Genomic DNA, 27,905 nt, shown 5'->3' on the forward strand with positions numbered 1-27,905 from the left:
TAGAAACCAGCATCGTGGAGGCGCAAAAGTGGAACGGATATGGAAATGATGTCAGCGCTGGCAGATTAAGTTGTCCGCCACGCAGTTACCTCCATATCCACAGTCCATCTCAGCGCAGACATTAGCAGCGCCGTCTGCCATCACATACACATTCACACCGGCAGCCGTCCCCCTCAACGCATGCGCAGAGGCTCTGTCCCTAGCCAGCGAGAGCCGTCCCCCTCAACGTATGCGCAGAGGTTCTGTCAATAGCCAGCGAGAGCTGTCCCCCTCAACGCATGCGCAGAGGTTCTGTCCATAGCCAGCGAGAGCCATCCCCCTCAATGAATGCGCAGGAGAATACTCCGGCCAGTGCACAAGCAGAGGTCTCTATTGTGCATGCGCAGAGGCCTCTGGAGCTCGGCAGCGCGTCGCACATAGGCAGCAGCAGTACCAGAGGAGAATAGGATACGGAGCGCAGACCAGATCGGGAGAATAGTATCAGTCAAAATGAACATACTCCCAGGTTATTATACCATTTCCAGGCCCTCTGATCCGGATACCTGGACCCGAACTAAAAAAATCTACAAAATAGAATATTCCATATCTTCTGACAGGGCAAGAGGCCCAGGACACCTAGGTCAGTTATGCTGACCTCAAGAATGAGAGGGGGAATGGGTGTCCCAGATATCTCAAAATACTACTAAGCTGCCCAATTACAGCAGGTGGAACGCTGATCCAGCCCAATATTGCTGGTTGGCCATAGAATCCCAATATGCTAGAATGCCTTCTCTGCTAATTTCCCTATGGGCTTCGGATAAGAAGGACTTAAATGTGAAAATGTTTGAGCTGGGCTCAATGAGATGTACCTGGAATGCCTGGACTAAATCCAAGGGCAAATTTAAACTCGCGTCACCCGCTTCACAACTCACTCTTCAACAACCCCAATTTCCCCCCAAGATGTGATTCCAAACAATTCGACCAATTTAAAGCTAAGAATATTTGGGCAATTGCCGATTTATTACACAAAGGGAAATTTCTTAGTTTCCAAGAGCTTCGAACCAGGTATGGGGCACCAGATTTTCATTTGTTTAAATATCTTCAGATTAGGCATTTTCTGTAAAATATCTCCAAAGTTAGATTTCCCCCTTCTCTAAAACTTCGAAATATTGTGCAGAAGAGGCGTGTACCAGAAAGGCTTGATCACAAAAATATATGCCGGTGTGGAGGCTTCGGTAGACTCCCTCGACGACAACTACAGTACATGCTCAAATGGGCGGCAGAGTTAAACTTGGAAATTGATGGAGAAGATTGGGAGGATATTTGGGAGTTTGCCGCAAAGACCTCCATATGTACCACTATTAAAGTAAATATTTACAAGATCCTATTTCATTGGTACCTCACCCCAAGCCGACTGAAACAAATCTACCCTTCGATGTCTGACCTGTGCTGGAGGAGTTGCATGCAAATAGGTGATATGGTGGACATGCCCGGCTATTCCGAAATATTGGCTCACTATCCGAGCTATCATTAAGGATGTAACAGACCTATCCATCCCCGTGGACCCACTGATTTTCCTGCTGGCAAAACCAGTCGAAGATATAGGCCTCCCTATGAGGCGGCTGGCATCATTCATACTAACGGTGGCCAGATGCGCTATTGCGGCCTCCTGGAAGAAAATAGCTCCCCCCTGTGGACAAACTGTAGAGAAAAGAATAAATGAGGTGATGCTGATGGAAAAAATGACAGCTTTTCTGAAGCATTCGATTGACGATTTCTATAAAACGTTGGGGCATTGAATTGAATAGCCGTGACGGTAAAGGAATCTGACGCTAATTTGATATAAATTGATCTGGTTAATTCTGCACGTCTTCCCCCTCTCTCCTTCCCCTCTTTGTCCTTCTTATGTATTTCCCCCCCATATCATTTTTCAACATTGTATACATATTAAACAGTATGAGTTGATCCTTTATTGCTAGCTGAAATAATGTTTAAATATCTGCAGATCTTATTATAATCAGGCCATAAGTAATTACTCAAGAATGACCTGAATAGTCTTCTTATTCTACACTAATGATATCTTTAATCGATACATTTGTATGTTTCCACTGCCTACAATTGTATTGGTAACCCATTTTACTACTAAATAATAATAATAATAATAATAATCATACACCACTGTTATATCCTAACTCTATTTCATGAAAATAAAAATAAATATAATATAATACCCTAACTGATACTTTACATAATATTATATAAATTACAATTCATATTCTACACTCTATTTAAATGATACACTGGCGACACACTTTATTCGAGCTCGGCTAGTCCCACGAATTCGGGTATACCCGGGTGTATTGAGGTTTGTGACTGTTTTCTGCCCGAGTGCATTGAGGTATTTTCCAGACAGGGATTGAAGCATTTTATTCCCGCTGGCTGCAATACTGCACAGTATATATATATATATACTGCATTACAATTCATGAATTTATGCCATCTGGTAGACACGCGAAGCATTGCAGCCTATTAAATCCTAATCATTATCATTTAACAGATCAGCCGCCCGTCAGCCAGGCATGAACCCAGGCTGGGAAGGCAAACGCAACGGGGCATGTCAGAGGTGAGGAGCGGCGCATTCCAGGTATCTGCCAGGTACATACTGGGTATTTGCTCGAATAAAGTGTGTCGGTGCAGTAACTATCTACCCACTCATCATAATAATGACCCACAACGATGTTACTAAACAAATGAATAATAATAATGCACCACAGTTATATCCTAACTCTAAAAAATAATAAAAATGGATGAAAGAGATACCCTAACTAATTCATACTATACATAATAATGAATAATCCCCAATAGAACAATATTAATGTTGATAAATGACAATTCATAAATTAACATATTAAAATACAAAACCTGACAAAAATATATAAATTATCAATAATAAATTATTAAGGTTGCTAATTCACTTTTATACATTTTTATAAAAAAAAAATTATACAGTTCTCAAGGGAGTAACTTTAAAGATTGTTACTTTAAAAATGGGGACAACTCAATCAATTCATTCAGTCCACCCGTTGACTTGCTCCCTAGCGTGTATATCTAATATTGTTCCCTCTGTAACAATTTAGTATCTCGATCCCCCCTTCTTGGATCTCTTGGGACCACTTCTACACCTCTAAATTTTAGACCATTAGGTTGCCCTTGATGACAGGTCAAAAAATGTTGGGACAGATTATGAATCTTTTTCCCTTTTTCCAAATTGGATTCTGCATTTTTAATCCCATTAACGTGTTTGCTGATCCTAATTTTAGGAGGCCTAATGGTCTTTCCCACATATCTTACGTGACATGGACATGTAATAACATATATTACAAATGATGTTACACAACTGATAAAATGTGTGATATGATGTTCTTTATGATTTTTATCACTTATGTTTTTATCCCGTGACAGATATAGACACATTACACATTTCCCACATGGGTAATTCCCCTGAGGTTTTTGTAGGAAATTACTCAAAGCTGGGTTAGATGTACCCTTTTTAAGGGCACTAGGGGCTAACATGTTTTTCAAGTTCGTGGCCTTTCTAAAAGCCACTTTAGGTTTCTCACTTAATAAACCATGTAAAATAGGATCCATCCCTAAAATGTTCCAGTGTTTCTGGATTATCTTTCTGATATTGGTCTCTTTATTACAAAACCTAGTCACAAAAAGTGGTGTATTATCATGTATATCATCCCTCATATTGACATTAATGGTACATTGTAATTTAGGGATCAACAGAGACTCTCTTGGATGGTCCCTACTTTTTTGGATAGATTTTTCAATCAAGGTGGGATGGTACCCTTTTTCCATAAACCTCTTTTTTAGAACTTTGGATTGTTCCTCAAAGTCCCCCATCTGTGAGCAGTTTTTTCCGAACCCGTAACATTTGGCCGTATGGAATATTATTTAGCCACTGTTTTGAATGATTACTTGTAAAGTCCAAGTAGGAGTTGACATCAACCTGTTTAAAAAAGGTTTTACTCACAATCTGATTGTCAACTATCTTTAGATTTAGATCCAAAAAATTGATCTCTACTGAACTATTTTCTCCACTCAATACAATGTTTTTGGTATTATGGTTCAGATAATCAATGAATCTTAACAAATTCTCTGTGGTCCCTGTCCAGATCATCAATATATCATCGATATATCTTTTGTAATACAATAGATATTGACTAAATTCATTCTTATTCCATATGAATTCCAGTTCCCACATTCCCATAAAGAGTCCCGCATAATTCGGGGCAAAGCGGGTCCCCATGTTTGAGGGGAAATTCTATCTCCAGACCACTGGGACGGCCATGGGTACTAACAAAAAAGATGGAAGGCAACAGTGTAACAGGCTGGATGATGAGCAGACCGCTAGGCTTTTATTTTAAAATATTTTAAATGTAAAGCATGTAAATTCTGTAAAACCAAGTTGGATTCTTTCTGCTCAAACAGTACCAAAACAGATTTTAAAATCAAACAATTTATCAACTGTAAATCTGATCAGTTGGTATATTTATTATTATGTCCTTGCGGTCTCCAGTACGCGGGGAGGACTATAAGACCGTTCAGAGTAAGAATTTTGGAGCACCTTAGAAATATAATTATGGGACTAGAAACCCACAATGTCTCCTTACATTTAAAAAAAATACCACAAATCTAACCCCACCGGTCTATCCTATCTAGGGATAGAATCAGTATCTCCTAATTGGAGAGGAGGAAACAGATGAACTGATCTTTCACAGAGAGAATACTTCTGGATTTATCACCTTAATACGTTACACCCAATGGATTCAACATAGATATTGACATCAATTCATTTATCCACTAATTTATTTTTCTCTGTTTTTCTTTCCCCATTATGGTTCTTTAAAAATGTATTTGTGTCTATACTCTTCATTGTCTCTCTTGATGAGTTGTATCTATAAATTACAATGCGATTTAGCTACTGAGACTGCCTGCTACAATAGTATGTAATCAAAATAAAATAAAAGCAGCTTCATTACCTTATCGTCTAATCGCTAAGGCAATGATGGGGTTATATGAGACTACCGTTTTATTGGGGGTAGAGGGGGTAAGTGAAGGTGGTAATTGCCCCAGGGTGGTGGTTAGGCCTACCGGAAGGTTGTGGGAGGGGTTAAATGTTTGCTGTCTTAATGTATAATTTCTTTTGTATAGCCTCACCAATGTATCCAGTACCTTATAGAATTAGCCAGACAATACAGGTAATTAATATACAAAATATCAGACGTGCATTAAACTAGAAGATAACCAGTGGGAACCAGAGAATCCCTGACCTACAGAGTTTACAATCTACATGGAATAAAGGGAGATTTACAGATTACAATAAGAGCAAATGCACTATTAAACATTTTACGGAAAGCCGAAAGTGCATCAGAAGTACAAGGACTAGCCAGAGGCCCAAACTAAGCAAATGATTATTTGAAGAGATGAGATTTCAGGCATTACTTGAAGATTGGTAGGGATGTGGATTGGTGAAGGCTGAGGGTGAGTGAGTTGCACAGCAAGGAGACAGGTTTTACATATGAGAGGACTGTATAGACAAATGCAGCAGAGAGGAGACAGCCCTCAGCAGAGCTAGAAGGGATATAGAAGGAGATTAGAGCTAAGATGGAAGGGGATAGAAGAATGTAGAGAGAACTAGAATCGTCTAAGTAAGGCAGCGTGCTTGGGAAATTATATGAATAGTATTTTTGACTGACAAAATATGACACAAAATGGAGCAATCGAGTTGAGTTTATACATACATGGGCATCTACAGTATCTTTACACTATAGATTGCTGTGGGGTTTAGTTGATATGATTAACGTACAAATATGATAAACCAGGAGTTCTTTAACTTTACATCTCATGGACATTTTCAATGTTAATAATTATTTGGAGAATTTACATGTATCCTTAAATAATGAATGCAGTAATAAATACAAGTTATGTATGAAAGTTATTTCACTGTGAGAGCTGCTACAAATAAATTTCAGGTCTTCGGGGACCACCACCAAAGTCATTAGGGGCCACCGGATGTTCATGTGCCACAATTTTAAACCCTGGGTGTAGAAAACATTTTGTTAAGTATTGGTAAAGTAAATTCTTAATTGTTTTGGATTTGTAATTTGATTTACTGATTAAAAAATTGTTCTGTCTTTTTTATTTACTTCTGTTAGAGAACGGCCTGAATGAGGAACAGAACTTGATCTCTGATACATCCAGAAGCTGTCTGACTCCCCGCAGCCCAGAAGTGCCAAAAAACAATAATTCCTGCCACATTTTGGACATGTACAATGAACAAGTGCCACATGATGGTGACTTTACAGACCTTGTACAGCACACACCTGGGTGCAGAAAATTGTATGAGAGAGATTTAAGAAGAAGCCGCGATGCTCAGCCTTTTGCTTGTTGTGAGTGTAGCAAAAGCTTTTCACTGGACAAGGACCTGCTCACACATATTTGTGTCCCCACAAGAGAGCAAACCTTTACATGTACAGATGGTGGGAGCAGTTTCTCACTGAAGGAGAAACTTCATCTTTCACAGCAGATGATTCAGACAGCAGTGAATCCTTTTGCTTGTACAGTGTGTGGGAAACAGTTAAGTACTAAGTGGACCCTCCTCAATCACCAGAGGATTCATACATGGGAGAAACCATTCACATGTACAGTGTGTAGTAAAAGCTTTTCTCAGAAGACAGACCTCTTCAAACATGAGCGGATTCATACAGGGGAGAAACCATTCACATGTACAGAGTGTAGTAAAAGCTTTTCTCAGAAGACGGACCTCTTCAAACATGAGCGGATTCATACAGGGGAGAACCCATTCATATGTACAAAGTGTAGTAAAAGCTTTACTCGGAAGGAGGGCCTCCTCAATCATGAGCGGATTCATGCAGGGGAGAAACCATTCACATGTACACAGTGTAGTAAAAGCTTTTCTCAGAAGGAGGGCCTCCTCAACCATAAGCGGATTCATACAGGGGAGAAATCATTCACATGTTCAGAGTGTGGGAAACAATTTACTTTTAAGAATAACCTCCTCAGACACCAGATGATTCATACAGGGGAGAAACCATTCACATGTACAGAGTGTAGTAAAAGCTTTTCTCGGAAGACAGCGCTCCTCAATCATGAGCAGATTCATACAGGGGAGAAACCATTCCCATGTGCAGAGTGTAGTAAAAGCTTTTCTATAAAGAGGGATCTCCTCAACCATGAGCGGATTCATACAGGGGAGAAACCATTCACATGTTCAGAGTGTGGGAAACAATTTACTTTTAAGAATAACCTCCTCAGGCACCAGATGATTCATACAGGGGAGAAACCATTCACATGTACAGTGTGTAGTAAAAGCTTTTCTCAGAAGACGGACCTCTTCAAACATGAGCGGATTCATACAGGAGAGAAACCATTCACATGTACAGAGTGTAGTAAAAGCTTTTCTCAGAAGACGGACCTCTTCAAACATGAGCGGATTCATACAGGGGAGAACCCATTCATATGTACAAAGTGTAGTAAAAGCTTTACTCGGAAGGAGGGCCTCCTCAATCATGAGCGGATTCATGCAGGGGAGAAACCATTCACATGTACACAGTGTAGTAAAAGCTTTTCTCAGAAGGAGGGCCCCCTCAACCATAAGCGGATTCATACAGGGGAGAAATCATTCACATGTTCAGAGTGTGGGAAACAATTTACTTTTAAGAATAACCTCCTCAGACACCAGATGATTCATACAGGGGAGAAACCATTCACATGTACAGAGTGTAGTAAAAGCTTTTCTCGGAAGACAGCGCTCCTCAATCATGAGCAGATTCATACAGGGGAGAAACCATTCCCATGTGCAGAGTGTAGTAAAAGCTTTTCTATAAAGAGGGATCTCCTCAACCATGAGCGGATTCATACAGGGGAGAAACCATTCACATGTTCAGAGTGTGGGAAACAATTCATTTTTAAGAATAACCTCCTCAGACACCAGATGATTCATACAGGGGAGAAACCATTCACATGTACAGAGTGTGGAAAACAATTCAGCGTTAAAAACAATCTCCTCAGACACCAGAGGATTCATACAGGAGAGAAGCAATTCACATGTACAGAGTGTGGGAAACAATTCAATACTAAGAGCCACCTCCTCAGACACCAGCTGACTCATACAGGGGAGAAACCATTCACATGTGCAGAGTGTAGTAAAAGCTTTTCTCAGAAGACGGACCTCCTCAAACATGAGCGGATTCATACAGGGGAGAAACCATTCACATGTACAGAGTGTAGTAAAAGCTTTTCGCAGAAGACGGACCTCCTCAAACATGAGCGGATTCATGCAGGGGAGAAACCATTCACATGTACACAGTGTAGTAAAAGCTTTACTCGGAAGCAGGGCCTCCTCAAACATGAGCGGATTCATACAGGGGAGAAACTATTCACATGTACAGAGTGTGGGAAAAGCTTTACTCAAAAGGGCCACCTCCTCAAACACGACAAGATTCATACATTGGAGAAACTATTTCCATATACATAGTGTGGGGAATGCTTTTCACAGATAATCAGCCTCCTTACATACAAGGGATTCATACATCAGGTAAAATATTTGATTGTTCAGAGTTGGGTTGGGCAATATACCTGTAGCATAGTAATACTGCAGTAATAAAAATGGCTGGTAACGCAATACTTACCATTACTTCTTACACAGGCATTCATATCAGCAGCTGCAGAGTGGGGTTGGGGACTGTGTCAGAGAGAGGACTGAGTGTGTGTCTGATAGAGTGGGAGCGGGTCTGGAAGTTCCATGACTTTCACATGCTGCAGCTATTGAGAATCCTCCTGCTGGTAATCTCACCCGTCCGTATTAACCATGTCACCTCTGCCATGCTGTGACGGTGAGGGGGTAACTAGGCTTTATAATAAGGGTTAAGCCCACTTGGTTGCCCCTGAACTGTTTTGGGGTCCTAGAGAGTTAGCTCTTGTGTCTGTGTATTGTGCACGCATTAATGTGACTGCAAATTATGCGACATTAAAGATTTTCTGTGTTTTGCCTTTCCTGGGGTGCTGGGACCTGGTGTCACGGGAGACCAAACTTTTTAACACATTAATGTCTGGATCCTTTGATTGAATAAAGCATGAAATAAAATAAATTGTATTTATTTACATAAAGAACACACACAGCTTGAATTACAATAATACTACGAATAAATACTTACTAGAACGTGCCAAAATGAAATAAAAGATTTTTAGAACGAAAGTCCATAAAATCCAGTCTCCAGGTATCAATTCCCAGAAACAGAGTTGACACGCGAGCAGGAAACAAGCAACAGTCTTTTAGCTAGGGGTGCAGCTTGCGGGGCCTGTATCTTCACCAAACGAAAGAATTTTGTTCTGCCCTTGCAGAATTCGTTTACAAGTCCTTAGATCTTACGAAATCCTGAGCAGGGTGCAAATCTGTGGTTGCGCTGAAAATGTCAATTTTGCACCGCCCGCTATCCTTTCCGATGTTAAGCAGAGAACACCTCCCCGAAGGTGTGCACGGGCTTTTAATACCCTCACAAGCCTATCTGGGCAATGGGCAATCAATCTTTGGCGTGGGAGCCAAATTCTGCCCTATCCCAAGGTTGCCAATAGTTCATGTAGCCGGGCAAAGGGTGTCACGGCAAGCTAAGTGTCAAGCGCTAATGTCACACTTGACCCGTTTAGCATAACTGACCATACCCCCTTGCCCTGGCGACAGAAAGTCTACCTGCCTTGAGATACCTCACCATTTGCTAGGCAAATGGCTTTAACTCACTTACCGGAACTTCACACCCCTGCCGGGTTAAAATCTTTGAAGCTCCTGGACTGCTGAAGATATTCGGGCGGCCTCTCCCCAGGGTTCCTCAGAAGTCCGGACATTCATTTATGCATAACTCCCCCTGGGGTGGCTGACCATAAACTAGCAGGGTGAAAGTTTAATGTATTCGCTGTCCTTTGAATGACATTTAAATTCCCCAGCTCACATAATTTTAAATGGGCCTACACCAGGGCTATGCCCGTTTATGCATTTATACACATGGTACAATTAATAAAATCCTAACAATCTGCATGATTCCCTTCTAACTCTTTGCATACAAAAAAATTAGAAAGCTAGGACATTCCTAACTAAAGTTATACCTTTAATTGGGTAAGGGCTTTGATGTGGTGTGTTTAAACATTTCCCCTCCGTCTGCAGTTTGCAGGCGGGACTCAAAGTAGCGATTTCCCAGCCCAGATCGATAAAACCACAGAGGTACTCCATCAATTTACTTTAATTGGCTTAGTAAACCACAGCCGACATTGTTACAATTTCGGATCCACTCATCTAACCACAAGTCAATTATCCAATTGAATTTGTGGTTACGGCTGGTTCCCTGCTTGTCTTGTGGTTACACAATGAAACAAAGTTGCAATTACCTCTGCTCACCGCTAACCACAAGCACACATCCAATTAACCCCTTAAAACCCTGTTAGAAGGCCCTTATACTCTCTACTTCATACACCAAAGGACTGTAACACATTTTAGCATCAGAATGTATAAAAGTATATTTTATTAAACAGCAGTGTTTTAAAATATGTTTCACTTTATACATTAAATCAGGCAGGGTCTTTGTCCTGCAAGACTCGAAGGGGGGCTTATGGCTAATAGAGTGTGGAACCATTAAGTCTGATGCTGGGTCCATACATCAAAGGCAGAGGTGTGAAAGCCATCTAAACAGGATGGCTGAGTTAAGTGTTCCTGTCCTGGGCGGATTGCAGGCCTTTTGAGCCAGCAGTAACCTCCCTAGACTGAGAGGGACCTAGCCTCTGTATGACAAGTAGGCAAGATAGCGTTTTTTTGCACATGCTCCTTTGCCATGCTGAAGCTCAGGTGCCAGGCTTCACAAACCTGGCAGAGTGTGTGAGTGGCTAGAGATGAAGTTCCCACGCTTGTGAGTTGTAGTAATGCTGTGGGACTGACTTTGCAAATGTTATAAAAACAGTTAGTAGCCAGCCCAGATTCGAGTTTGCTAAAGAGGTTCCTAAGAGATCAGAACACCGATCCAAGTTGTGACTCCAAGCCCAGAGAAGCCTTGCGGAGACAGCAAGGAAACCGCTACAGGACTTTAAGCAGAAAAGTCTCTAAGTCAGACTTTCAGTACCATTTGGAGTGGAAAGTGCGGCAGCTGCTGGAGTCTCATACCGATTTGAGCTCCAGAACGTTTCGGGCTAAGACCCGGTCAACCAACGGAATATTTAAAGACTTTGTTTCAATCAGGAAAGTTCGTTTTTCAACCCCAAACCCCCAGTTAGTGTATTTTCTTCTGCCTATTATAATCCAATGTGTAAAATGGAAAAAAGAGAGATGGGCACTGCTGAATGAAAAAAAGATGAGATATGAAAATGAATCTTCTTTATTAGGCATAATAGCCAAAGTATAAAATAGCACAAAAATCTTCTGACGCGTTTCCCGCCTCCTGGGCGCTTTATCAAAGAGTGATTTGATCCAGTTAAAACTCCTGTATATGAGGCGCATGCGCGATGGTGAGGGGAACAGCTGCCTAAACCAGTAGCTCCTACCCCCGCCAAAGCAATAATAAAGCTACAGCCTACAAAAAACGAGTTTCGCACCGAAGTTTCCTCACACTAACCAGGGAACACGTAGAGATGGCCCCGCCATCATCAAAGAAAAAAAACACGGGAGATCTGCGGAGATATTAGAGCCGGTCCGCGACCAGAGACGTGGGGGCAGAAATGGCGCCCGGCTCCACTGCAGGATCGGGATCGGAGCATGAGGAGGACATAGACGAGATGCCGGAACAGCGGCCCGTATGGCGCTGTGATTTCGACCGTTTATATAACGACATGAAATCTTTATTCAGGGCATAGATTCAAGAACTCCGGAAAGAGGTACAGGGCCTCGGCGAAAGAACAGGGGCCCTGGAGGATAAAATGGCGTCCGTCTCCACAACGATTAAAAAGACAGAAAAGCGTTCCTCCCATCTCCAAAATCAGATTACAGAGCTGGCTGAACGCCAAGAGGACTCCGAGAACCAAGACCGCCGCAGTAACGTTCGCATACGCGGTATCCCCGAAGACATAACTGAGGTAGAAGAATTTATTACCAGATGGATGGCGACTCTGCTCCCTGATACCCCTGCGGCGGAGCTCATGATGGACAGGTGCCATAGGGCCTTGAGGAGCAAACCGCTGGCGAATGCACAACCGAGAGATGTGATTGCTCGATTGCATTATTTTCGTACCAGGCAGGCAATCTTTCTGAAAGCGCGAGGAGAAGAGGCCTGTCAGTTTGAGGGAATCTCCCTACAGCTCTTCCAAGACTTGTCCCCCTTGACTCTAGCCCGGCGCCTGAAGCTCCAACCGATCACCCGAATTCTAAGAGACAGAGCTATACGCTATCGGTGGACCTTCCCGTTTGGCCTACTAGTCATTAAAAACGGGAGGGCCACCTCGATGAAAAACCTGGAAGAAGGCGATGAATTCCTACGCAGATTGGGGGTGAAAGTCGGCGAGGCCGCGGGACCGTGGAAAGATGCAGAGCCAGACAACGAGTGGCGCCAAGCCGGCACATCCAGGAAGCCCCGCGCAACCAGCGACTCGGAAAAAGAATAAATAAATAGTACAAAAGGGGAATACAAAATACACCTCAAAGTTTGGTTGCCTAAAAGTTATGGCGAAAAGTTTAAGTTTCGTAGGCCTTAAGCATCTCTAAGAGACTGGTACAAGAATCAGGCCATTATAGTGCCACGACACCACCTGTCTGCTGTGGGACAAGAACATTATACCCCAAGGTTCCCGGCTAAACCATAGAAGCACTCGTCTTACCTGAAATTCCGGCGACATTGGCCGGGCCGCAACCCGGAAGGAGCCCGTGACACGCATCCCTGGAAGATGGAGGCGTCTCGACTTTTGGCGGGATGAAAACCCCATTGCCGGATGAAGAAGGGCCCAGCGCGGGAAGACGTCCGCCTCCGTGGACATCCGGCTGCTGAATGACAGGAACCGGATAGACGTCACCGGATATGGCCGCACGGCCATCTTGGTCGGAGCACGTTACCACCGAAAGCGGAAATACGTCATCCGGGAGCGCCGGAAACACGGCCAAAAGGCAGAGATGGAAGAGAGATACCTCCCAACGCGATCAAGGATAAAAGACCCAAGCACACAGCTACCCTCCCCCGACACACAACGCACTCACAACAGGGGACGCAGGAGCAGAAGGGAGAGAGATACCAGGCAGAGGGATAGGCCCCGAGAATAACACATAGAGGCCTCCGTTTTCAGGCTCACCCCGAGAGACGGCAAGCCTATAAATAACGCCCGGTCAGTATAAGGACTAGGAGGGGAAGGCTCACACACTAGAGGGAAAAGAGGGAAGGGATTAAGGAACCTTAATGACAGCAAGCTCCGTAATGAAGGACGTGAGAGACAATACAGATCACGAAGGAACCCAGAGGGGATTACGAGCCCACATAACACGCCCCACAGGTACACAGGGAAATGGTAACAGACCAAGTGCCGCTCAGGGTTAAGGGGGTACACAGCAATCACCTGAGGGGCAATGAAAGAGAGATAGGGGTTGTAGCCTACATAGACAGGACACATCTGAACTGGTTCTTCCCACGAACTATGAGATGCCACACGGTCAAACTGGCTGTAACTGTTTATCAATAAAATTTGTTGAGTAAGGCGGGGGAGGGGGTAGTTGCCCACTCGCCGTCGCCATGAGTCTCCTCATGGGTACTTGGGGGATAGACCCCAAGGGACCCATGCAAGACCCCGATGGGCCGGTGGAAACGGGCCAGGCACACCCTGACACGTTCAGAGGTGAGCTCACCCGAGCCGTAATCCCAGAAGGGGCAGTTCAGGTGTCCCGGGGGACTCGGTCCCCTGGATTCACCGAAAGTTATCAATGTTTATTTGTTGTCTCCCCCATTCTCCCGATGTGTGTACCCAGCTGTTTCCCCCCTGCACAGATGAGCAGTGTACAAACTCTAACATGTTTGACAAATTGGAGAAATATCTTGCCAGAATAGTCAGCGTATGGAGCTGCTCCAACTGACAGTTCAAACTATTACAGATCAGGCAACACATACCCCTGTTGATTCTGTTCCCTCAGTGGTGCCTGCTCCCGCAACCGTTCCTATGAACGCAGCATCCGAACCCCGACTTCCAACACCCAACTGCTATGGCGGCGAACCGCTTTTTTGTCGCGGGTTTCTTAATCAATGTTTCATACAGTTTGAATTTATACCCTCAGCCAATCGGAGCGTGGGAATTTTGCCACCAGCCTATCAGGGTTTTGCCGGTACCCTGAAGCAGGACGGGCACGGTTTTCAATTCTGCGAAGGGTCATGCGCCAACCTGGCACCTCTGTCTCTTAGCATATTGAACCCCCTGCCGAGCCAGGCTCCTCAGAGTCTGGGACCGGGCAAATGGTTGCCTGATGGTCCTTATTCATGCCAGGACATGAGTACTCAAGGAGAACTCCGGTACTCCGCCTGTTCTAACACCTTGGCATCTCTGTGGCTTTCAAGTCCAGGACCCGAGCCACTCAGTGGCACCGACTTGGTAGCCAGCTGGTCTCTCGGAACCATGGACTTAGAAATCCCCAGCTCATATGCAGTGCACCAAGCATTATACATTTTAAACATACCCGTTTAATAAAACATACTTGGATACTGTCTTACTAAAAATGTCTAAGTCCTTCTTTGGTGTCAGGGATAGAATAATAATTCATACTTGCTATTCGTACTAGCCATATCCCTGCCACACTGCAAAAACCTGACTACATTTTTACCCAAAATAAACCTGGCAGCTTTATCCTGTAACTGGAGTACCCCCTGAACCATCTATACCAGGTTCAGGGTGACTTGGGCATGAACTGGGGCCCCCCTTCTATACTAGGGATCCCTGTACCGTTCTGGGTAAACCTTGATCCCCTATGCCCCTTTTACCTTTCTGGTCTGTGCTGAAGCAGGGACTCCTGTCGGTGAGCTGCAAGAGCGTTTTCAGAGTAGGATTTTGACCGGAGCATTGTGCTTCAATGTATCCGAGAATCCTACCTGATTCCCGGCTACATTTTTGTTGTATCCAGTAACTCTGGAACCCCGCTACATAGCCACAATCTGCAAAGCCAAAACCCACCCTGAACCTCATAGCCTAGCAATCTCTGCTTGCTGGCACTCCTGGAAAGGCAAAAACAACATACAAATTCTTTATTGCCGCATATTTTACATACAGGCGCAGTAGTACATACACGACAGTCAAGTCCAAGAGCTGACACTCCAGGACCCCAAAACATGGATCAGAGGCAACCAAGTGGGCTTGACCTTTATTAGTGAGCCTGGTTACCCCTTAACCGTCACAATACTTTTTTGATCACAAAAAGCCAATTTGATATTTATCATTTTAATTGCTCACCAGAGGTATCCAGGTGTATCACAAATATGTCCTTAGTTCCTTCATACATAATAATTGGATGTTTCAGTTTCTGTGCCACATTCTCTTTCATTGATGTTTGTTTGTCCCCTAAATAATCTATATGTGTGTAACCCCTTGATAGGACGCAGCAGCAGCATTGGGGGGGGGGGGGGGGGAGAGAGAACTTATTGTATCAAACAGACCCACAAAGTGTTAAACACATGATATGTGTGAGGATACAGCGATCTATACGTGCTGCCCCCTGTCTGTGATCCTCTCTGGTGTGTGCTGCTGCTGGGGAAGGAGCTAATGACAGAGCAGCAGATGGACTACAACTCCCAGAAGCCCCTGCTGCTGACACAGGGAGACATGACAGGACAGCCAATGAGGGGACAGGAGAGCAAAGCTTGAGGTGATTGAGGCAGGGAGGGGAAGAGAGAGAGGAGCATGAGGAGAGAGCAGCCCTGTGTGTGAGAGCTGCTGCTGCTGCTCCCTGATCCCCAGGCCCTGCTGCTGAGGGGTATAACTCAGGGGGTGTGCCTAGGTAACAGGCTCCCCCCCGAGTGGCAGCACTGGGAGCGGAGCAGCAGTCTGCCAGACTAAAGGAGATGTGAGTAACCAGAGAGGGATCTTCATTACAGGCCCGGGGGGGGGACCCAAGTGTGTGTGCCACAGAGACAGGCTGCTGCAGTATAACGCTGAGTATAAGGGCTGCAGCGTGTGTGCCACAGAGACAGGCTGCTGCAGTATAACGCTGAGTATAAGGGCTGCAGCGTGTGTGCCACAGAGACAGGCTGCTGCAGTATAACGCTGAGTATAAGGGCTGCAGCGTGTGTGCCACAGAGACAGGCTGCTGCAGTATAACGCTGAGTATAAGGGCTGCAGCGTGTGTGCCACAGAGACAGGCTGCTGCAGTATAATGCTGAGTATAAGGGCTGCAGCGTGTGTGCCACAGAGACAGGCTGCTGCAGTATAACGCTGAGTATAAGGGCTGCAGCGTGTGTGCCACAGAGACAGGCTGCTGCAGTATAACGCTGAGTATAAGGGCTGCAGTGTGTGTGCCACAGAGACAGGCTGCTGCAGTATAACGCTGAGTATAAGGGCTGCAGCGTGTGTGCCACAGAGACAGGCTGCTGCAGTACACTGGCGACACACTTTATTCGAGCTCGGCTAGTCCCACGAATTCGGGTATACCCGGGTGTATTGAGGTTTGTGACTGTTTTCTGCCCGAGTGCATTGAGGTATTTTCCATGCAGGGATTGAAGCATTTTATTCCCGCTGGCTGCAATACTGCACAGTATATATATATATACTGCATTACAATTCATGAATTTATGCCATCTGGTAGACACGCGAAGCATTGCAGCCTATTAAATCCTAATCATTATGATTTAACAGATCAGCCGCCCGTCAGCCAGGCATGAACCCAGGCTGGGAAGGCAAACGCAACGGGGCTTGTCAGAGGTGAGGAGCGGCGCATTCCAGGTATCTGCCAGGTACATACTGGGTATTTGCTCGAATAAAGTGTGTCGGTGCAGTATAACGCTGAGTATAAGAGCTGCAGCGTGTGTGTGTGCCACAGAGACAGGCTGCTGCAGTATAACGCTGAGTATAAGGGCTCCAGAGTGTGTGCCACAGAGACAGGCTGCTGCAGTATAACGCTGAGTATAAGAGCTGCAGCGTGTGTGTGTGCCACAGAGACAGGCTGCTGCAGTATAACGCTGAGTATAAGGGCTCCAGAGTGTGTGCCACAGAGACAGGCTGCTGCAGTATAACGCTGAGTATAAGAGCTGCAGCGTGTGTGCCACAGAGACAGGCTGCTGCAGTATAACGCTGAGTATAAGGGCTGCAGCGTGTGTGCCACAGAGACAGGCTGCTGCAGTATAACGCTGAGTATAAGGGCTGCAGCGTGTGTGCCACAGAGACAGGCTGCTGCAGTATAACGCTGAGTATAAGGGCTGCAGCGTGTGTGCCACAGAGACAGGCTGCTGCAGTATAACGCTGAGTATAAGGGCTGCAGCGTGTGTGCCACAGAGACAGGCTGCTGCAGTATAACGCTGAGTATAAGGGCTGCAGCGTGTGTGCCACAGAGACAGGCTGCTGCAGTATAACGCTGAGTATAAGGGCTGCAGCGTGTGTGCCACAGAGACAGGCTGCTGCAGTATAATGCTGAGTATAAGGGCTGCAGCGTGTGTGCCACAGAGACAGGCTGCTGCAGTATAACGCTGAGTATAAGAGCTGCAGCGCGTGTGCCACAGAGACAGGCTGCTGCAGTATAACGCTGAGTATAAGGGCTGCAGCGCGTGTGCCACAGAGACAGGCTGCTGCAGTATAACGCTGAGTATAAGGGCTGCAGCGTGTGTGCCACAGAGACAGGCTGCTGCAGTATAACGCTGAGTATAAGGGCTGCAGCGCGTGTGCCACAGAGACAGGCTGCTGCAGTATAACGCTGAGTATAAGGGCTGCAGCGTGTGTGCCACAGAGACAGGCTGCTGCAGTATAACGCTGAGTATAAGGGCTGCAGCGTGTGTGCCACAGAGACAGGCTGCTGCAGTATAACGCTGAGTATAAGGGCTGCAGCGTGTGTGCCACAGAGACAGGCTGCTGCAGTATAACGCTGAGTATAAGGGCTGCAGCGTGTGTGCCACAGAGACAGGCTGCTGCAGTATAACGCTGAGTATAAGGGCTGCAGCGTGTGTGCCACAGAGACAGGCTGCTGCAGTATAATGCTGAGTATAAGGGCTGCAGCGTGTGTGCCACAGAGACAGGCTGCTGCAGTATAACGCTGAGTATAAGGGCTGCAGCGTGTGTGCCACAGAGACAGGCTGCTGCAGTATAACGCTGAGTATAAGGGCTGCAGTGTGTGTGCCACAGAGACAGGCTGCTGCAGTATAACGCTGAGTATAAGGGCTGCAGCGTGTGTGCCACAGAGACAGGCTGCTGCAGTATAACGCTGAGTATAAGAGCTGCAGCGTGTGTGTGTGCCACAGAGACAGGCTGCTGCAGTATAACGCTGAGTATAAGGGCTCCAGAGTGTGTGCCACAGAGACAGGCTGCTGCAGTATAACGCTGAGTATAAGAGCTGCAGCGTGTGTGCCACAGAGACAGGCTGCTGCAGTATAACGCTGAGTATAAGGGCTGCAGCGTGTGTGCCACAGAGACAGGCTGCTGCAGTATAACGCTGAGTATAAGGGCTGCAGCGTGTGTGCCACAGAGACAGGCTGCTGCAGTATAACGCTGAGTATAAGGGCTGCAGCGTGTGTGCCACAGAGACAGGCTGCTGCAGTATAACGCTGAGTATAAGGGCTGCAGCGTGTGTGCCACAGAGACAGGCTGCTGCAGTATAACGCTGAGTATAAGGGCTGCAGCGTGTGTGCCACAGAGACAGGCTGCTGCAGTATAACGCTGAGTATAAGAGCTGCAGCGTGTGTGCCACAGAGACAGGCTGCTGCAGTATAACGCTGAGTATAAGGGCTGCAGCGTGTGTGCCACAGAGACAGGCTGCTGCAGTATAACGCTGAGTATAAGAGCTGCAGCGAGTGTGCCACAGAGACAGGCTGCTGCAGTATAACGCTGAATATAAGAGCTGCAGCGTGTGTGCCACAGAGACAGGCTGCTGCAGTATAACGCTGAGTATATGGGCTCCAGAGTGTGTGCCACAGAGACAGGCTGCTGCAGTATAACGCTGAGTATAAGGGCTGCAGCGTGTGTGCCACAGAGACAGGCTGCTGCAGTATAACGCTGAGTATAAGAGCTGCAGCGTGTGTGCGGGCCCCTTCTCTACACACGGGCCCCTTATAACACGTGGGGACTATGAGACACATTGGCACACAGCTGTGCAGCGCATTACCAGTATTGTGACTGTATGTATATGGGCCTCGCACAGAGGGGCACAGGGTGTATATATAGCTGGGGCTATAGGGGTTATTACCAGTATTGTGACTGTATGTATATGGGCCTCGCACAGAGGGGCACAGGGTGTATATATAGCTGGGGGTATAGGGATTATTACCAGTATTGTGACTGTATGTATATGGGCCTCGCACAGAGGGGCATAGGGTGTATATATAGCTGGGGGTATAGAGATTATTACCAGTATTGTGAGTGTATGTATATGGGCCTCGCACAGAGGGGCACCGTGTGTATATATAGCTGGGGGTATAGGGGTTATTACCAGTATTGTGACTGTATGTATATGGAACTCGCACAGAGGGGCACAGTGTGTATATATAGCTGGGAGTATAGGGGTTGGATATAAATACTGTTTTGGTTACTCATAGCCCGGGGTCGGGTCCTATTGTCTGACCTTTGGCCACGTGCTCAGCTAGTGAGAACGCACGTGTATAACGGGGAGGAGCGCTCAGGCCCCGCCTCTGCAGTAGGGGTTAATCTGAGGTAAATAACAGAGGGGTTACATATAGATTTATAGATGGGTTTATATATTTTTTATTGTATTGTCCTTTAGTTAACATTGATACGGTTGTTTCTGATTTAACTCATGTATAATAGTTCTTTGTCACTGTAACTAGTGATTGTGTTAGTGTGTATAAATGTATGGACACTGTACAGGCAGTCCTCGTTTTACAACGCTTCGCTTTACAACGAATGGCTTATCCAACGCTATGCAATGCATACCTATATTCATTTTTACAACGCCAAAATGGCTTATCCAACGCTCTTACGACGCTTTGCAACTGTCACGGGAGACTCCTGTGGCGGGTAGGATCTCGGTGGCCGGAACAGCACGAGCGCAGTAGGGGTCACAAGCAGGGGTCCGAGGCAGGCGGCAGGTAGCGAAGTCAGGTAACAAGCAGGGGTCCGAAGCAGGCGGCAGGTAGCGAAGTCAGGTAACAAGCAGGGGTCCGAGGCAGGCGGCAGGTAGCGAAGTCAGGTAACAAGCAGAGGTCGGCAACGAGGAGACTGGAACAGGACAGGCGGGGCAGGACAGGGACTGAGAACAGGGAGCAGGGATTGAGACCGGGGAGCAGGAACAAACAGGGACAAGCCAGATTATGAGAGACGCCTCCGAAGAGTTAAATAGTAGGTTTGAAATTATAAACCAAATGAGTAAGAACTTCTCTGTCCAAGCCAGTGAAGGAGATAAAAGACTCCATGAATCAGAAGAGGAGAAGAGACTATTGATAGAAGAAAAGTCAAGGATGCAATTAGCGCTGGAAAAAGCAGAGGGTGACTGGGAAAAAGAAAAATATCAGTTGGAGAATGACAGGTTGATCTTGTCAAGTAAGCTGGAGAAGGCCGACGCTGATTCTGCCCAGTACCAGACTTTCATGGCTCAAGTTGACGCAGCACTGGAAGCATCTCAGAAAGAGGTTCACAGGCTTACTACAGAGCTGGAAGCCTCTAAGGAGAAGAGTTGCCACTTCAACACAGAACTATGTTCATTGAGAGAAATCTTCGAAGGGTTAAATATCAGTTTTGAAAATGTAACCCAAGAGTGCAAGATTCTCTATGTCCAAGTCAGTGAAGGAGATAAGAAACTCCATAAATTAGGAGAGGAGAAGAAACAGTTGGCCCAGGAAAAGTTAGACGTGCAGACAGCACTGCAGAATGCAGAGAGAGTGCTGCAAGAAGAACGTGTCTCCCTGGAGCGGCGCACACAAGCAGACAATATGCTGCAGAGTCAGCTGCGAGAACTGCGTACACATCTGCAGGACACCAAGGAGAAATGGGTGAATGCTGAAGAAAAGCAGCGAGTTCTGCAGCAAGAAAGTTTCCAGACTGCCTACAAAATAAAGATGCTGCAAGATTATTTGAGTACCCAGTGTGTCCCCAAAGAACAGCATGAGGAGCTGAAGGCCACACTGAGCATAACCAGAGCCTCGCTGGAGGAAGAGCTGAAAACTGGAATAGCTGGTTTTTCATTGGGTGATGCCACGAAACGGCAGTCGCAAGAGGAGACCATGGAGAGCGAACTCTGTGTCCCCAAGGACTCATGTCAAAAGGCTGCAGCCGTCCTTGATGCCCACATTCCTGATGTCTCTGCCCCTGCTTTTGGGCTGAACGCACCCATTCGGAGGTTCCTTGCAGCAACCAATGTACCTGTGGAGTACCCTCTGCCCGCTGACAAACCACCAGAGGTGGGTCACCTTGAGTCCACTTTTCATCAAGGCCTCCGGGAAGAGCCTGGAGGATCGTCCGGAGAACGCTCGAGAGGGGGGAGTAATGTCAGGTCGCCTAGACCTCCTGCCTAGCCATAGCTTCCTTGTCCACTGGGTGTGCTGCTGCCTTCTGTTGGCTCTGGGTTCCTCTGTCTGTCTGTCTTCTTGTTGCTCCTGTCTCTGTCCTTTATAGCTTGCTTCCTGTCTGTTGCTTTTGCCTTTGCTTCAAGTCAGACTCCTACAGTATGCACATGCCTCTGTCTTTGATTCCTGATCTGTTCCTGTACCTGTACCTGTATTTGACGTATCTCTGTTTTCAAGTAGCATCTCTCCTCCCGAACGACTTCCATCTCTTTTTTGAAGTAGCAAATCTCCTCCTGGGAGACTTTAAGCTCTGTATTAAGCCTGTCAATTTCCTTCATAGAGATTTCCAGGAATTCGTTACTTTTAGAAGCGAGGCGCCGATTCTCAGCAGCATCAGTATATGCCTTCTCCAGCTCACCTGAAATGACTTCCAGGTCACTCTCCAACTGCTCTTTTTCTTTCTCCTGGAGAACACACTTAGCAATTGCTGAGGATAGACAGCTTTGTAGTGCAGAATTAGCTTCTTGCTCCTTATCTAAACGTCCATAAAGACAATCAATCGCTTTCTGTGCAGCTTGAAGCGTCTGAGTAGGGGCATCTCTCTTCTCTTCCACTATTCTTGGGATACGTCTGTGAGTTGCCTTAAGCTGCAGCATATCTCTTTCATCAAATGCAGACTCTGAGGTTAAATTTTCATTCTTAATTCCTTCTGCAACTTCCACAGTAATGCCTCCCTTCTTTTTCTTCTTCCTTGCTTTGAGAAGTTCTGAAGAATCAGTGGTACTATGTTCACATTTACTGCTCAAGACTGTTTGAGTGGGAGCCATAATTTCAGACATGGGGAAACCACACTTCCCAAGAAACCAGTAAAGAGGAAATGTGTTTTAAAAACAGAAGCATTAGAATGAACAACAGGAATATTAGACACAGAGAGACACAAGATAGGAGAGCTGACCTTTTGAGACTTTAGCATCAGTCACAGAGATTTATAAATGCAAGGAAAAAACATAGACAGAGAAACCTGTAGTTATATCTGAAACTTAGGCATCAGGCGTAGGGATATCATACAGACAGAGAGAACCTGCAGTTACATCTGAATCTTTAGGCATCAGGCATAGAAATATCATAGACAGCAGGAAACTAATACAGAGAAAACTTGTAGTTAGAACTGAAACTTTTGACATCGGACATAGGAATATCAGACAGAGAACCCTGCAGTCAAATCTGAAACCTTTGATAACAGGCGTAGGGATATCATATGTTGCAGAGAAACAAACTTTAGGGGAACTTGCAGGTTAGAGAAAACACTAGGGTTAGGGAGTGATCACAAAACCACACCAATTGAAACGAAATAATGGGTGAATATATGGTAATCAAAAAAGTGGGTGCAAACTGTGAACTGAAAAGTGAATCAGAAAAGGGGGGAAGGAAAACACAAAGTGGATGTGTCTCCTAAAAGAATTCACTATACTGCACTCCTACTTAATATAAAATTTAACTTTTAATATATTTACATAAAACATATGTTACCAAATCGTTGTATATTGTGCATTAAAAATAAATTAAATTATCAAGAACAAGCGTCCGTGTCAGTGAATGTGCGTTGGAATAATCTCAGACAGCAAATTGTATTCGAGATAGCAGGACACAAGACGCTAATAGTCAGGGTATAAACCCCTCTGGGACACCTATGAGACCAGGTACAGTACCGACACACTTTATTGCAGTGTGGTCGGTACCGCAAGCCGGGAGATTTCCCGGCTTGCTAGTGGCCGCCCCTCGGCGTGCCGCGCGTCATAGACGCGCGGTCACGCGTCTTCGGGAGCGTGCGCCCCCTGCACGCACGTCCAGGGGCTCCCCGAGGGAGCCCTGGTGTCCCGCGATCGCGGGACAGCGGCAGGGGGTTCCGGGGGACCCGGCGGACCCGGCAGCGGTAGGGAGAGCGCCCCGATCGGAGGGCGCTCTTCCGCTGCTTCGGCGCGCGCCCGTCACACTCGGGCGCGCGCCAGGCTACTGCTGCGGCCAAGAACGGGCAAATGCTCGAATAAACTTGGCCGCAGCAGTACATGTGTATATATATAAAACAGACTCAGTGAATGATTGTATCACGAAAATACTGCAGTCCTGCTTAGACTTATAAACCACAGAGCACTTAGGGATGTTAGTTTAAGGATGTATAACCATCCACAGACAGTTATTGCCCGAGACTATTGGGCGACCAGGGGGGGACCGTAATCTTTTATGTACCTTAGGTAAGGTATAGAATGTCGCCACCGTGGGTGACTTCGGGTACATAAAGTCGAACTCACTTCGGCTGATCATATCGGTGTCAAGGGCATTCTGTAGAATGTCTAACAGTTCTGATTTATATTCTGACGTTGGGCTATGGTCAAGGGTCTCGTAACAATCTTTATCGCTAAGAAGCCTCATGTTTTCACTAACATAGGCTTCAGTGTCTTGAATTACGATATTGCCACCTTTATCAGATGGTTTAATTGTGTAGGCTTTGTCAGACATCAGTTCTTTTAGGCCGATTTTTTCGTCGGGTGTAAGATTATTGACAGACTTATAATGTTTTGGCTCGGCTTCCAGGTCCCTGGTTACGCAGGCGACAAACAATTCAACAGCTGGACAGGTGGTAATTGGAGGGGTAAAGTGACTCCTGGGTTTCAGGTGTGTAAATGGACCTGTGATGTCATTGTCAGGTGAGATATTCTGATCAAAGAGTTGACAAAGATCCACAACATCTTGTCTTTCTTGTGCATTTAAACCATCAGTGAGTAAATTTGGATTCGAGGCTGCACGCTTATCGTAGAATTTGTGTAGCAGCAGGCGTCTTCCAAATAGGTTTAAATCCTTAACCCACTCAAATAGATTGAAGTCTGACGTGGGTGAGAAGGATAAACCTTTCTTTAATAGATTCAATTGGACCTCACTGAAGGAATGGCTGGATAGGTTGAAAATTTGCAAGGCATCATTATCTACAGAGTCTTCAGTCACGGGTTGAGTGTCTTTTAGCTTTTTTTGGTGGTGGTTCACAAACTTCTTTTTTCCTCTCCTGGTTTTGCGTTTTGTTGTCAGTCTCCTACTTGGAGCTGCTTTTATGTAGTGTTCTGTAGTCTCCTGGCTCTATCTATGTAGATGTAAATTGGTTACCTTTACTAACACTCAGTGTGCAAACCTTCCTGCTTTCTACATGACATGTTCATTTGGAGTGTGCTGTATAATGATTCACTGACCAAAATGCTGTGAACAATTGCTTCACTATGCTATGAATCATTTACCCTCCATTATCACACTATCAGTAGCACTTCTATACTTAGTGGATGGTGATATATGTTTCAGTTGATATAATGAAATGCTCGGTTGTATGCAAGTGGTGTGCACAAGGGAATTTTTCTGAGGAGTATCTTCAGCGCTTCGCCTTTTTCACGGCTTTATTTATTAGCCGCAGAAGAAGCGCTGCATTTACAGGATAATGTTATGGGTTTGAAGGGTTACTGCAGCTACGCGGGAGAGGAATTTGGAGATCGCGGCTCCTGTTCTGAGCCCACGCGTGTGTATGCCATACCCCGTATATACATACTATTTAGCAGACCCCTGTTGGTCTCGCGTTTATCAGTTGATTTACTACTATTGCTTACATCAGTGGTTCTAAAATCCAGTCCCCAAGGAACACTGACCGTGCGGATCTTACCGCTATCCTCATTAGCACAGGCGGCCCCATCATTTGTGACTGAACCCTCTGTGCTGAAGCAGCGGTATACTTAATGGGAATATAACACAACTTATAGTGCTATTTTAACCATAGTCAAATTAATGTGATCTTTTGGCGCTGGTATTCTGGATAGGTGCTGGGGTTGATCCTTGTAGACGGACGTTCACAGAGGTACACAATTGGAGGCTTTTATAAGGTGAAATTATAATAAGGCTTTTATAAGGTGAAATTATAATAAGGCTTTATTGTGCCTTTTCCTTTTCATCAGGAAATCATCCAAACACAGGGGGGGGGGAACAAAGCTTAATTCACTTGGGAGTATTTCTAGTGAAATCCCATGCAATTCACAACCCCTAGTTAAGCAGGTCTCCCAACCCCAAACACATAGCATGACATAAGCAGATATAAGAAGTCTCTTTAGAATGAAAGTCTTATCTGTTAGCTGCTGTAGAGTAAGCTTCTCTGCTCTCCTGGAACCGCACCCGTGCACAGAAAATCAGCATCCAGGTTTAGAAGTCTTATTTGGTGTCTTGCAATCAGCTCTGCTGTTTCTTCTTGACAGAGCTCAAGACAGGTCGGCTCCAGAGATCTGTGTTCTCCTAAGTTCAGCCCACAAGTGAGCTAAGGAGTTACTTCCTGTCTCAAAGGCAGGCTTTTTCTACCACCTCTAATCAGGCAGGTGGTGTTAGTTAATTTGCTACCAGCAGTTTAACCACCACACTGCTGGATTAGAGTCACATTTGTGAACAGGGATAAGTCCCCTGTTACAATCCTATATAGCTCTATAGTGATGTGCTATCTTACTGTGGTGGTGTGTATGTGATATAAGGTCCAATCTCCTGCAGGCTTGTTTACAAGCATGCAGTCTACGTCTATCTAGTATAGAAAAAATACTTCTGCCCTTGTACGGCAAAGTATAGTTTGTACGGTACCAGGTAATGATATAGTTCATATACATAGAAAGATAAATAATAGCAAAATACTGTAAAAATATTTACTTAAAAACATACAACAAAAGACTGTTGGAATCGTACTCACAAACTCCAACTTTAAAATATGCAGTGTAAACTCTTATGTCCGTCACCAGCCTTGGTCACCCGGTTTCACAGGATAATCTCTCGTGTACATGATATCCTATGTATTTGCCGGTATCTGGAGTGGTTCCTATTCTCCTCTCCTGTTGCCCGTGTGCAGGGTGTGATGGCGTCCGTCCACTGACGTCCGCGCGCTCCCTCGTGCACCCGTCCGTTTGGCTTCAGCTTACGTCCTCCGTCTCTGCAGTGCAGAGGAGGTGGATGAAGGTTCCGCTCTGCACCACTCTATCAGGACTCCCGGTTGGCTTTGCTTGGCTTGTGTGCGGCACCAGAAATAACTGCACACTGATGCTTGTTTGGTCCGCCCAAGGCGGAATATAATATATTAGGCGCCCTTGGCGGACCTAACAAGCATCAGTGTGAGCAGTTAGTTCTAGTGCCACACACAAGCTATTGCTGCGGGAGTCGGATGGTGTGAAGACATGAAAAGTAAGAAACACATGGATTGTATTTTTTTAGGTTGCATTTTTTAAATTGAAATGTAATGTCTTATTTGCAGTGGCATTTTTTTATTCAAATGTAATGTCTTTTTTTTTTTAATTTGTTGCAGGATTTGTTGTTGTGCAGGTTGCCGATTGACTGACAGTGACAGACCATGCCTATAGGGCATTGGTGTGGAACTGTGCCAATCAATTGGTTTATTGGCATTTTTTTTTTGTTATGAAATCGGCGCCAGAACAGGGAACTTCTCTATACATATGCGATGCTTGTCCACTCGTGTCCGTTTCTGTGAGACAGAGCTTTTCAAATGTAGTCAATGGGGGCGGGGACTGTGTTTATTGTAAAAATGTTCTTATCTGGACGTATCTAAAGAATTCTGAATGGGGAATGCTTTTATCAGATTTGATTTGTTGAAATGATTTAATACAATTATTACCCTCCAAATCTCTGTCTGTTTCCAAATTAAAAATTATGCAGGGGTGAGAGTGGACATCCTTGTCTCGTACTGCTTTTAATTTTGAAGTGTTCTGATGGGAATCCCTGGTACATCTCTCTCGCTGCCGGGCTGCAATACAGTTCTAGGATTGCTTTCAAAATTCTACCCCCGAAACCGAACACCCCAAGTGTGGCAGTTGGGTATGGCCAGTCTATCCTGTCAAAGGCTTTTTCTGCGTGTACACTCAACACCATAACTTGTATCTTTTTGGTATTGGCTATCTCTTATTCGTCTAGTATTATGTGCCGCTTGCCAATCTCTGATTAAAACCGACTTGGTCTGGGTGTATAAGTCTAGGCAGGATATATCGGTTGGGCAACAGTTTAGCGTAAATTTTGACGTCCGAATGTATCAGGGATATGGGTCTGTAACTTTTACAATCCAATGGGTCTTTCCCTTGTTTATAAATTAGAGATATAGACGCTTGAACCATTTGGTGCGGGAATGAGTCACCTGCCAGCACTGCATTAAACATCCGGAGAAGGTAGGGGGCCAAAATT

The 27,905-nt window shown here is 45.4% G+C and overlaps 2 protein-coding genes across 3 annotated transcripts in view; both read left to right on the forward strand.

Moving 5' to 3' along the window:
• LOC142488418 (uncharacterized) overlaps positions 1–27,905 on the forward strand; it is a 156,143-nt gene that overhangs the window by 115,719 nt on the left and 12,519 nt on the right. The window contains 1 exon segment of the mRNA XM_075588923.1: positions 6,204–8,517. Coding sequence (XP_075445038.1) covers positions 6,204–8,517 — 2,314 coding nt within the window.
• The window catches only part of LOC142488386 (uncharacterized), a 508,298-nt gene continuing 496,098 nt past the window's right edge, over positions 15,706–27,905 (forward strand). The window contains exon 1 of one of the 2 annotated variants that reach the window (XM_075588861.1): positions 15,706–15,865. The gene's annotated coding sequence lies outside the window, so the exon portion shown is untranslated. The other variant, XM_075588858.1, reaches the window with a different exon arrangement.

Source organism: Ascaphus truei, chromosome 2 (assembly GCF_040206685.1).
Source record: "Ascaphus truei isolate aAscTru1 chromosome 2, aAscTru1.hap1, whole genome shotgun sequence".
NCBI classification, from domain to species: domain Eukaryota; kingdom Metazoa; phylum Chordata; class Amphibia; order Anura; family Ascaphidae; genus Ascaphus; species Ascaphus truei.